This window comes from Oikopleura dioica, chromosome 2 (genome assembly GCF_907165135.1).
Source record: "Oikopleura dioica chromosome 2, OKI2018_I68_1.0, whole genome shotgun sequence".
In the NCBI taxonomy this organism is placed as follows: Eukaryota; Metazoa; Chordata; class Appendicularia; order Copelata; family Oikopleuridae; genus Oikopleura; species Oikopleura dioica.
Window position 1 is genome coordinate 9,538,757 of NC_137292.1, and position 12,707 is coordinate 9,551,463.

At 39.2% G+C, this 12,707-nt stretch overlaps 3 protein-coding genes across 3 annotated transcripts in view; all 3 read right to left on the reverse strand.

Annotated features, from left to right (window-relative positions):
- LOC145698886 (uncharacterized) overlaps positions 1-12,707 on the reverse strand; it is a 45,117-nt gene that overhangs the window by 4,061 nt on the left and 28,349 nt on the right. The gene's annotated exons all lie outside the window — the stretch shown is intronic.
- LOC145698887 (uncharacterized) lies at positions 2,544-9,715 on the reverse strand. The gene is made up of 5 exons (XM_081776121.1): positions 9,616-9,715; positions 8,819-8,927; positions 5,132-6,352; positions 2,870-3,039; positions 2,544-2,797 (listed from the first exon to the last, which is right to left on the reverse strand). The coding sequence occupies exons 1-3, from the start codon at positions 9,657-9,659 to the stop codon at positions 6,317-6,319; spliced, it is 189 nt and encodes a 62-aa protein (XP_081632247.1). The 5' UTR covers positions 9,660-9,715; the 3' UTR covers positions 2,544-2,797; positions 2,870-3,039; positions 5,132-6,316.
- Positions 11,474-12,703, reverse strand: LOC145699271 (uncharacterized). Its single transcript, XM_081776534.1, has 4 exons — positions 12,649-12,703; positions 12,459-12,570; positions 12,245-12,377; positions 11,474-11,555 (listed from the first exon to the last, which is right to left on the reverse strand). The coding sequence occupies exons 1-4, from the start codon at positions 12,655-12,657 to the stop codon at positions 11,486-11,488; spliced, it is 324 nt and encodes a 107-aa protein (XP_081632660.1). The 5' UTR covers positions 12,658-12,703; the 3' UTR covers positions 11,474-11,485.

Genomic DNA, 12,707 nt, shown 5'->3' on the forward strand with positions numbered 1-12,707 from the left:
TTATTTAATCATATCGTAGACGATCAAGATATGAGCAGATCTATATTCGAAAACAACAACAACCCGCAAATACTATTCTGATTAAAAACCAAATTTTTTCGATTATTTCCCAAGATTCGTGTTAACCGGACCGCTCAGATTTGAGCTTTCTGCCGAGATGCTTCGTAACTTAGCATAGCTGATTGAATTGTTAGATCACTATTAAATTTATTTAATCATCTTAAGACACCATATTCAACTTTCTATTATGTGATCTTGATTCGGTAAAGGGCGATATACTAGTCTTAATTATCTACAGTTGAATAGTTTTTTAATCAATATCCTTGCTCAAATGATACTCTTTCAAATTTCAGATAACTAAATTTTCAAATTGACACGAAAAAAGCTCTTGAATAATGTCTGGATTCTCCAACTCGATTGAATGCGGTTGAAAATCATATTTTTTGGGTATTTACCGAGTTGCGCGTGCCTAAACAAAAAAATGAAACAAACAAACCAAAACCCGGCGGTAAGAACCTCCACCCGGTTGTATCAGTGACTTGCTCACATATTTGCCGGCCGGAAGCTGGGTAGTGAGACAGGCCAGCTTAGATTAGCTACACTTCTTCCCCTGGCGGATATGCGTCGCTTATATGCGTACTGGTAGATACTACTTATTTCCGCCTACTTTCGTGTCTTTTTGTCAAAAAATCACACACCCGGTACGAATAAGCATGAGCGATCTGGGAAGAGTGAAACCAGAGGCTCGGTTTTGTGATTACGGCTTGGCTCGATGCTCGTCGCGAGCGTTTGCGCACGTAGGAGACCACAAATTTCGTGAAAAATATCAAAAAAAAATGTCTCAACCTTCGCGAACGACTCTTTTTTACCCCGTAAAAAATATTGTGAATGCTTCTTCGGAAGCTGAACAACAAAAAAAAAGCGACGCGGCAGAAATATCTTTATCGACCCCAGAAAGCTGCCGAGCTCCGTCACGATTGCTCCGCCGACAAGACGGAAGCATCTGATGTTCTCAGTCTATCTCAAATTTCATAAGTTTCTCCAGCATCGCCCAAAAAAATCATTTAAATTTTTATCAAAATGAATGCTGGCGAACATGGAAGGCGAGTTTTTCTGTTGACTCAGGTTGGTTCAGTCCTCCCACTCCCTTTATAATAAAGACCCTTGAGTTTACGGTACAGCATCTTGGGTTCAATCCTACTAAAATCAATGTTAGAAAGTCGTTTATATATGGGGAAAGAGATCTGACTTTTTTTAATCTTCTTTCCGAATTTTGAGTATCATTTTTTCGCCTAAACACGGATAGTCAAATTTTTGTCTTATGAATATACAATCAGCTAAGCTTGACGATGCCAACCTATTCATGTTTGCGTTTTCGAACAAGAGCATGGAGAAGTCTTTGTCTTGGTTTTGCGAAGGATTGACCGAAAGGGCCTAACATTTCTCTCGTTCCCGAGTTAAGAAAAACTGAGTCTGACCTATGCACTTTCTATCAGTCAATTGCATTCTTGTTGATGATTGGTGGGAGTCATTGTTCTTGCTGACATGCGTATCTGGGAAATAATCTTCGGAGCTAGAACTTATAAACATTTTTGGATGCTTTGAGTGTTTAGCGATGATCACTGATTATACTTTAGGAAAACCCGAACATGCACATGATGTCAAAAATTTGTATTCTGAACAGTTTATCATTTAAACCCATTCTATAGAAAACATTGATATCGTATCATCTTGGAGGGGCCTTGTCTTATCAAGAGATTGTAGCGCTGAACAGGCCTCTCAACGCTGCTTTTTTCAGTAAAGACTCCGCCCAACTGCAATTAATAAACCGGTTAACCTTTTATCAAATACCTAATTAACCCATTCATTGTGGGTCCTCTTTAAATTCACTTAAATTTCTGAGACAATTCTGTAACTAGGACTGTAGGTTATAATAGATTTGCACGCACAGAAGGATTTCGCTTAAGATTAAATCTTAAAGGTAGATGTCAAAACAGTGACGTTCAAGATCCCACTCCCACCTTGGGTGTTTCTGTATCCACGGAAAAGGTTAAATTAGAATGATTTTTGTGCGCGTCAAGTATGTTTTAATCGACACAAGCCCAGTTCCAGAGCAATTCAATGGACACTGGCTCTGCTTTTCTTCATTTCTTATCTCCAAATCGAGCTAAAGACTTCAAGAAAGCATACCCAGCCATTTGAGACTTTTGATTCTTATACATGCGAAAATCACTATTTTCTCTTTCTTGAGTAACTGTGAGACCACGCGATTGTTAATCTTTTCCTATTTTAACTTATGCCAATTCTTCAACGAATTCACATATATGGCCCCGTTACGCACCTCTAAGTGGAGGTTTCCACTTTCTCTTTTTGGTGAGTTCACAAATGCCAATTCCCACTTTTCTCTGGACCACACCATGACAGCCTCCACGTACATGTTAAAATTGCTTCTTGCCATGTTTATAGGCTCTCGTCTGTGCCTCCATTTCTCCATTACATAACCAAACTTCCATTTTATGGTCTTTTGGTTTCTTTTTTTCTAAATTCTGAGACTTTCAAGATATCCTGGAAAAGACTGTGCACTGTGAGCGTGTTGGTCTATGCGAATAAAATAAGAAAAAACAAAAAATCGAAGATATTTTATTTTGGAATCATTTTTGAAATGGCAGTATCTTGTATTTAAAAAGGCTAGAATTATATTATTGTCTAGTGAGAAGCAAGTAGAAATCAGTAAACTTATCTTTCGAGGCTAGAACTAAACCAGGTGCGATCGCTCTGAGAAGATTTGCATTCCAACCTGAACACATTATTAACAAATCAAAATTAAAACATGATCAAGTCCTTTTAAAAGTAATCAAGGGCTGTTAACCTCTGAAAAACGCAATAATGCCTTCTTGCGCGTAGATAGTTCTAAACGCTGAAATTGAGGAAGAGTAATTTTCTCCAGTTCCGGATGTCATCATCATTCGCCGGCGCAGAGTGTCTGTTGGGTAGGCTGGTATTGAGGCAACTATACTGATCACATATCCGAGCAGAAAGCTTAAATAGTATAATTAGACTTAAGATAAGATTTTCGTAGCGCGATAATTCAAAATTTCTGTACCGGCTTGGCAACGCATCAAACGAAAAGAAGGCTGAACGGCTGCCAGCACTAGAATATGTTGGAGCGACTGCCAGAGGGCGCGGCTTTAACTCCACCATTTTAACACGCCGCAATTTTAGGCTTTATTACGGAAATTAAGATAAAAATTGATTAGCAAGACTTCTCAGAAGGTCTTTGATTATAACCTCATTTTACAGCTATTAAGTTTGTCTCTTTATATGGGTAACAGGCAAATTCATTATCTTTTAAATTTATTTCGAAAAAATGAGTACCTCTCACACCATATTGCGCTTACTACTGCTCACCGAAAAGAAAAAGAAACTGAGCTGAATCAACTCAACTGAGCGGATGTCCACTTGTTCAAATAAATCCTCTCGCCATCCCAACAATCCACACTTATGATAAAACAAGCGGCCTGTCAAAACGTGACCAGATTTAACTTCAAACCGGTTGACCTGACACTTTTTCGTGTGTCCGCCCTTTCCTATCTTGTTGAGTGCTCACGTGAGGTTGTTTTCAAAGAACTGTTGATTTTCATTGTTTGAATATTCAACAGTTTTAATAGTCAAAATTATTATACTATTAGACAGTAAGAGAATTTTTTGTTTGATATAGAAGTAACTAAAATGAACACTAAGAACTGCTTTTTTGGAGCCTAAAGAAGTGTTCTATACGATTCGTAAATTGCTTGACAAAATATAACTCTGTGGCTTTAAATCTGGACAGTTGCGTGGTGGCTAGAAATTATCAAATTTATGATAACGCATTCCCGCCTATTACAAGGACTTACAGAAGCCGAAAAGCCCTTTCGATTGCAGGGATTCATAGCGCTGACCATTTTAAGGATAAAATTATACATGCGCCACGAGAGCGAAAATTTAAAAGTACAAGTGGCCAACTTTAGAAGTGCTCATAGGCGAAAGTGATGGACGCATGCTAAGGATCGACTTAGCTGAGAAAACTTTTGGAGCTTGATTTAATATCACAGCCGCTCCATTATGAGCACTGCCGAATGCGAAATCGACTCATCATTTACCCAGAAAAGCGTCCAAGTCCAAATGATAGAAAATTTGTGCGATCCTAACGAGAGAATGATCTGTGAACAGTCAAAACCTGAATGTGGTTTTATAAGCGCCTAATGGTAAAAGAGAGTAGCTTCTGACCACGTGTGGTATTGGTTTTAAGAGCTCGCGAATTTAAAGGATTCTTTATGAACAAGATTTTCTCGCGATAAGAATACTCAGAAAAGCTGTATTTTCACGAGTTAAAAGTTGTGTCTTAAAACTCTGGGACTGAGCATATGGATTGTCATTCTGGTTCCAGATATTTAACGCATGAACGCACGAATTTTTTTTCCTGCTGAACGCATATTGCGCAGATTTCTGCGCAGCACCTTTAGAGCGCTCTAGCGACGATTTTGGTCAAGATTTGAAAAAACTAAAGCAACCAAAATAAAGCTCAGACGCTTGCGAACAAGCTTATAATAGTTTAAAATCCTAACCCTAACCCGAACCTCGCTAAAAATACTGATTTCTAAAGTTACTCGAAAATAGACCAGTTTTTTTCATTTTTTCTATTTCATTGATCTCTAGTACAAATGCACAAAAAAATGATCTTTATGATAAAATTTATATTTTATTCGATGCAGAAATGCGATAAAATGGCGTAAAAATATTTTTTATCGACGGAAAAATTAATGCAGAGCTTTTAAAATGGTAATAAAACGTTATTCGAAAAAATCGGAAATTTTCGTTCTGAAGCCAAATTTTTATCCTGAAGTCAAAATTTTTTTTCGATGCCAGATTCGGATTTTTCATCGAAAAAGAGCCCCTAAAGTGGGGATCCATTTAAAATTTTGATCAAGTAAAGTATGAGTTATCGAGCTTTAAACGTGCTCTGCGCAGAAATCTGCGCAATATGCGTTCAAGCGTTAAATACAGAAGCATCTGGAATTTACATGAAAATATTAAGTGCTTTTGCTGTGGAAATAAAACCCGTTGTATTCGCAAAAAATTCGTCGTTGCTTACCTTGGGACGAAACCAATTTTCGTTTGAGAATGACGTTCCAGAATTGGCTTGACAGTATCATAAACGCCAAAATAGATCGCCCTAATCGCGTCGGTTCGTCCAAATACGTACCCCGCGCTTTTAGTATATTTGGACACGTTATTTAACTCGATTAAGAGATGCGAGATTAATATCGCCTCCCCTATCACAAATCCCATTATCTTCAAGCTATATCGTTTCGTTAAAATCATAAGCGCATTATATTACCGATTTTCATTTGCCAGTAGAAAACAACGCGTCATTATCTCTCCGGATTCTAAAGGCTGTTGAATTCGTAATTTCAGAAGGAAGTGCGTTTAATCGAGTTTTGACCCGGACGAAAGATACACATTATTTTTAGATGTTTTTCCAGTATCCTCCGGAAGCCGTATGTTTGACTCGACATAGCGCTAGACCAAAGAATGAACTATTTTAGTCCCAAACAGCCATTCTTTCTCAAGAACAAGAACGGAGAAAAAGTGTTTTTAAGTTAAGCACTTTCCACTATTTGAAACAACGGTGTCGACAACGTTTTTACACAGTCTGAAAATGACCGCATGTGGTCGAGAATCCGAGGAATATTAAAGCGATTGCGATTCTTTTGACCACAACTTGGGCTAGCCGCGCACGATGGCGTGAAAAATCATTTTCTAGTAAGTACTCTCGTCCGGTTTTTGCGATAATTATTTTTCGCCGATTCAAGCGCTTAGGCGACGAGAGTCTTAACTACCTATGTATATTAACAGATACACCCTTTCCTTGCTAGGATTATGCAAAACTGATTCAATAAAAGGTCTTTGAAAGTTACGAAATAAAAAGCGAAAAAGAGTTTCAAATATGTTTTTAGTCAGTTGTAAAAATTGATATTCAATTTTCCGCGAAAATAACTGTCATCTGACTCAGCGTAAAAAAATATGATGTTATTATGGAAAACAAACTTTGCCAAAATGTCTTCTCCGTAAACGTATTAATAAAGGCCCTTGTCCGTGGGGCGGACGCGGCGGTACTAGAATTTGGCGAGGCGCTTCCTGTACATTGAGATACCATAAACACCTAACGCGAATCCACGATATAGTCCAACCACTCCATCTGATTTCACGATCTTCCGGAAGCAGTCCAAGGTTCCGCTAAACTTCCGATTCCCGGCGCTCTGAACGAGATCAGCGGCTAGGCGGTTCCGAGCAAAATCCAGCGGGTAGACAACTAAAACAAATTTTTTCATTTAGAAATTTTAGTAACCGCTTTGTTAAGGAATAATAAACAGGGGCCCGTCCCTAAAATTGTCGGCTTGATTTCAATATTTTTAGAGTAATATGGAGAAAAAAACCTATTTTTGGGATGGGTAACCAAATCGCCAATCTTGGGGCCCAAATTTGATTAAAAATCTTTAAGAAGATCTTTAGGATCTTTTGACAAGGTTATTCTTCGAAGGTAATTACTCAAGTTTGCTAAGTTTCTACATGTTTTCAATAAGAAGTACTCTGTCCATTTCCGCTCCCAATTTCATGGCTGCTTCACATTCCTTCGTCCCTTCTTTTGAAAGACGATAGGCGCCACGAATTTAGAAGGCTTTAAGTTTTATGAAAGCTTTATAGGCCGAGCTGAGAGGAGGGAAGTAAAAAATTACGAAGCCGCTTCAGACTTCCCACTTGAGGGGGATTTGCGATTTTTCGCTTATCGCGCGCCGGGATACGCTTATCGCGTGTAAACCAAGCAGATACTGTTATACATCGCGAATATGTCCGTCCGTGTTTATCTACTGAATTTTAAGCAACTGTAAAAAGTTTGGTCGAATTTTGAGATTTCGTGGGCTGGGCAGGCCACAACTACAACGTGTATTGGGAACATATGATGCGCAGATTTTAGAGGGAGGAGTCGGTTACCGCGGTCTATATTACAGGTACCTTGGTCAATTATGAAACCACTTGTGGCTCCTGAGACGGGTGTTTTCAAGAAGTTATATAAATGCTCATTTAGCCACTTATTGCTTTTTTCGTGATAAAATCTACTTTGTTTCCGAATACTTGAAAACCATTAAGTGAGAGAGGTTCAAGTTGGGCTAAGTTCGTTATTTGTTAATTATATGTCCGCAAATCACGGCGGAAATAGGTAAGCAATACCTAAAAGAGACATTCCACCCGCGACGCCACCAGCAATCAGGTTGGTGAATAACTTTTGTCTAAACGTAGCATCCGATGCTGACCCAGGCTTCATTTTCTCGTATAATTAGAAAATGGAGTTATCTTGGAAGCGCGTTCGATTTTGATGACAAAATCTACAAAGGGATTACCCCAACAAATTGGACCCTGCTCAGACCAAAAATAAATATTCCAACTGTCCAAAGAAGGGTTACTCGTAAGGTTGGCTTTTTTTCACGAATTGCGTAAGCACGTAAAGTTCCTTTGGTGTCATGAGTGTTTGTTGGGAGTCAGCGCTGAACACTGCTGAATTTTCCCAGTCGCAGAGAATCCCAATTCGTCCTACCCTTACAAGTACTCAAGGAGGCCCTCTTAATTTTATGATTTCTTTGAATCAAGTTTTGACATCTGGACAAGCATCATACAGCTTGGCCTGAGTTCATCTGGAGTTGACTTTCAACGCTGTCTAGGTATCCCCTTTGAATTACGATTATACTTTTTGGTAACGCGCAGAGGCACTAAAATTCAAATTAACCCTTCACACACGCAATTTGCATGTGAATCAACTGTACTGAATTGCGGGACAGCTCTCCCTGACCCGCACTTTACTTAGACACGTTGCAAAATATGTAACGGGAATGCGCTTTCCCTTGGCTATTAACATAGCTGAAGCCCGTTCCTACTGGGAAAAGGTCCTTTCCATAAGGGGTCCCGGTCAGCGTGTTATGAAATTGAGGTGCACCCAGATTGAACTTTGGGAACTTTTTTGCGCAGAGAACATGATACGATTTCGGGAAACATGAAAACGAACAGGTGTGTATTTATTGAATATTATTTTAGGACACGTTTTTGATAACTGTTTCGCAGAATATCAGGAGCTCAAAAACCTGGATTCCGGCTACTTCTGTACACCAAAACCACGTGTGTTTAAAATGGCTTTTATCTGTACAACTTAATTTTTTAAACAAAACAGCCCTTGAAAGTCGAAAAGAAAACTCTTGAATTTCGCATACAAGCGAAAAACTTCATTACTTTTTTTCAAAAAAAAAAGTGCGTGAGTCAACCAAAAACGTCATAAAGCAAAAAACTCAACGCAAAATACTCTCAGTTCCCAAGAACACGCAAACACGAGAAATTCTTGAGTTTGCTCCGTGAAATTCTGCAATTATAAGTTACTCGTTATTTTGTTATTTTTCTCATTTTACGCTCCCAAAAGTTTCTAAAGGTAGTTATGACTTCTTGATGGGATTTACAGGCGCACTGTGACGTTATCTGTACCAAAGAAATCTTCAAAAATTATCTGCTTTGGCGCGACAATTTTTTAAACATGAATTCTGTAAGATTCATGATGAGGTTCATACAGAAACTATCTAAGCAGGGACCCCTCATTCCTGTATGGTATCCTTGATCGTAAAATTCATCGCCTAAATTTTATGTCGGAAGTGATCAAAGAAGAAAGGAACGTCAGGCCATCCGGGGCACGGACGGGTGTAACGGGCATGCCACTTATGTCGGCTTTCGTTTCGCTTACCTGTGTAGGGATGTAACGCACGCAGTTCACCCAGTTGCCCCTCCAGAATGACAGGAAACCGTCGTTTTTAAAGACCCGCTTGGCGCAATCAAGAACTCCTCTGTAAGGCCTGAAAGAAATGTTTGAAAATATCATCCTTTTTTGTGGCAAGTAAAAAAGAAGAATCTTTAAATTTCTGACTCATTCATTTTTTTGAAAAAGAAATCGGAAGAACGGATGTTCCGTTTAGAAACGACCGTTCCTGTTCACATTTGTCATTCTTATCGTGGGTGATAACTCATTAGAGCTTCTCGTCCAGATTTTGCCAACAGTAGCTGATTACCGACCGCCATGTGGGTACATCCATTATTTTTCCGGATTATTTTTTTTGTTATGGCAGAGCATAAGACGGAAGGGTTGATGGTTGGTTCTGGGAAGATAGGTGGAGTTTTAGCAGATTATGGCTTTTGCCCTTCCTTGTTATTTTCAAGTTAGATCATTGTTCGTGGAAGCTCTGTAATCATGAGGTTGAACCTTTGCTCTCACGTGAGTGGTGGACCTTAAGAGTACGAGATACTGATAAGGGGGTGTAAATGGTTCTCGTTTGGGTGGTCGCCTGTGGTTTACGAAAATCGTTATCTGCGGAGGGTGAACAAACTTTAGGAATTGCTGAAGTAACGATGATTTTTTCGATGTTCCATTTCAAGCTCAATACAGTACGTCTTGCGCAAGTGCTGACGACTTGTTGAGTTGTATGTCAAAATAAGTTTAGGGCGTGCTGCGCGGATTGAAAATTGTAAAACAAATATTCGAAGCACCTGTCGAGGACGCCTTGCTTGATAAGTTCGTTTTGGTTCTGCATTAATATCTTTATCCGCTCTACAGGAGCCGCGGATGTTTTCGACACGCATGCCGCGAAGCCTTAAGGAGCAGGGTTCAGAAATAATCGCATCTTCTAACTTAGGATCATATCTTTTAGCCAAGAACACTCTTTACTCAAATGTTTTCCTTTCGAAAATCGACTTCAATTAACGCTAGCTCGCCGGTTTACTGGAAGACACATCCTGTCTTTCCTGCTCATGTTTTTGCCACTTATTTAATCAAAAGTGATTCGGAGCACCACTTGGTCAATTTTAAGGTCGCTATTAACCCTTTCTTCTATCCTTTTTGCAGCGCTGGGGGGATTAAAATAAATTAAAAATTGCAACTCGTCAGAAGACGTAAACATGGGTAAGACCCTTAAGTTCAAGTCGTTAGGTTTACCGACGAACTGATCCAGAACACTGTCTGTTTATTTCGACAACTTTTTATCCGAAAGAATTCCTTATCAGTGAAAATATTTGGACCGCACAAGTCCTCTAAGTATACGACATGGCTAAAACAATACAATTCGAGGTGCGTTTTACTCCCTGCAACGCACGTGAAGCAGTTTACACGATGCATGTTGCAAATGTCAAGTACGAAAAAACTAGCGCTACCTTAAGTCAATTATAATTGATGTTAACTCAGCGGAGCACGAATTAATAGAGAGCCACTTATTGACAATTTATTTCTTGTTGACTTTACAAGCTCTTTGACGCCGATAACAAAATTATTTTCTTTTAAAATCGTTGTTTACAAGTCTAAATTTGTTCAAAAATGATGAAATATGTCAAGCGTCGAATTCAAGAGAGCCCTACTAAGTCTTATCAGTTCATGGTTCAATATACCGAAAACACGCAGATAAGTAGCGACCCATTCCAATTAATACCCATGCAGTTTTTTTCGTGGACCGATTTTCATCGCAAAAACAATGTAAAAATAAGGATAGAAGTTCAAATTTAAAAAAGATAACAGACCCTAAAGTACCGGGCTTTGGTCAACGATAACGTTCGCCCTATCTAAATAAAACTACTCAGATAAGCACGGGTTTGCCAGACTTTGCCCTTGTGGCTAATATCAGGTCACTCTAGGAAAACGCATGTTTAGACGAGTTCCGAAATCAAGCTGACAAATTCGAATATCAAAAAATTATACGCCGTACTTTTTTTTCCAAATTCAACCTGTTGCCAAATTATTTAATTAATCCGCAAGTCACAGTCTTGATTATTTCCGAACCCTGACGGAGAGGCCAAAGTTCTCGGCGGGTGACAGGCGTTTCATTCTAATGAAGATTAATTTGAATTTCAGACGTCTTCCGCTTTTCACCAGGTCATGGTCAAGCCATTCAAATTTATTCGCAAACGTTCTCAAGAGACATTCTCTTGATGCACAGCCGAGTTTGGTCACGAAGGAATTGCATATTCAATCTTTTGGCAGTAAAAAGTAATATGGCAGGGGAACATTTTTCTTCGTGAAATTTTCTCGACTTCTGGTTTTTTGTTTGTTTTTGAACAAATAAGAGATTTTTCGATGGAATGCCAAAGTAAATTTAAAAAATGACCGGCATTCAATGACTAATTTCAAAATTTATTTCATACTGTCGGAAGTGTTTTGATTTGCGTCCAACCAACGTGACTAGGGTTTATCATTTTATAAATCATTATTCTTCTCTATCATTTGTTTCCTAAACTAACCTTTGGTCAGACTAACCAATCCACAATGTTTTTCAAGAAGCACGACATGGTGATAAAACGACTCAGTTTTTATGATCCTCGATGAAAAAAATCGTCAACCAATAAAAACAAAAAACCATGCCTAAAATTGTCTTCAGGGTCTGTGGCGTTTGAGATGATCGACATGGTCACGGTATGCCAGAGCATATGACAGATTTAGGTTGCTTTTAAAAGAGGTCCCAGAAACATCTCTTTTCTTCAGATTCCTGCGGTTTTCCATACATGCAAAACTCGCAATTTCTAGGGCCGTTACTGATCCCCTGTTGAATAATTCTTGGTGGGCTCATCTTCAAACTATTTGGCGTAATAAAAGCATTGGAATTTGAAAGAAATGCAATCAAACGCCGCTTCTATTTTGGCTAATCATGTGTTTCTTTATTCCATGAAAATGACGACCTGGGAGTCGATCCAGATTTTCGGTTTTATTTTGGATGCTCCTACCAAGAAAATCGCGTTTTCACGAAACCAAGCACCCGGACGACTCGAATCGTATAATCGGACTAGCCAGAAATCATATAATTATCGAGGAAACGAGCGCGTTCACAAGATATTCAGTAAATGTTTCTGCTTTAGTCACTGCTTTATATGAAACGAGAAGTTTTTAGAAAAAGAAAGTTTCGTTTCCGGGCCCGCTAATTCACGAGTTATTTACTTAACATCTCATCCCAGCAACCGCCTCTTTGTTACAACTGTACATTTTCATATAGTAAACAGGATAGTCTTGCACGTAATATCACTCGACTCCCGCGTGACCCTCGAAATTTACGAAACAACGATTCTTACTACGTTTTTCGTCTGAACCTTTTGTTGTGTCAGAGTCGAACTTATACTTTGGGATGTCACGACCTCGTGCCTTGGTGGAATGCCGACTTGGTAATCCTTCCTGTGGAGCATTTCGGCCCAGAAGGGGTGCTTCCGAAAAGGCTGAAGTTTGAAGTTTTGCATTTCCCAGAGCGAGATTCCAGCCGAATGAATGCAGCCGCCGCCTAGAAGGAACATTCTTCATTACGTCAAAAGAACAAGCCAGAGGGTCGTGGAGATTGTCTAATTCAACTACTTGTACTTACCAACAAGGAGCATTTCCCCAGAAGGATCTTTGCCATCTTCCCAATCAATTCCATACTGCCCTTTCCGAATATAGATAGCAACGGGATGCCCACGTGTTAAATTTACGATTGGCTTAAATTAGGGAAACGGAAACATCGTTGCGACTATCAGACTTGTTAAACCAGCAGATGCTCATCCTCTAACCCTTTCCTTGTCCATCCAGCAGAATATATGTTCGTCGATTTTTCTTATTGCAGCTTTATTTTGTT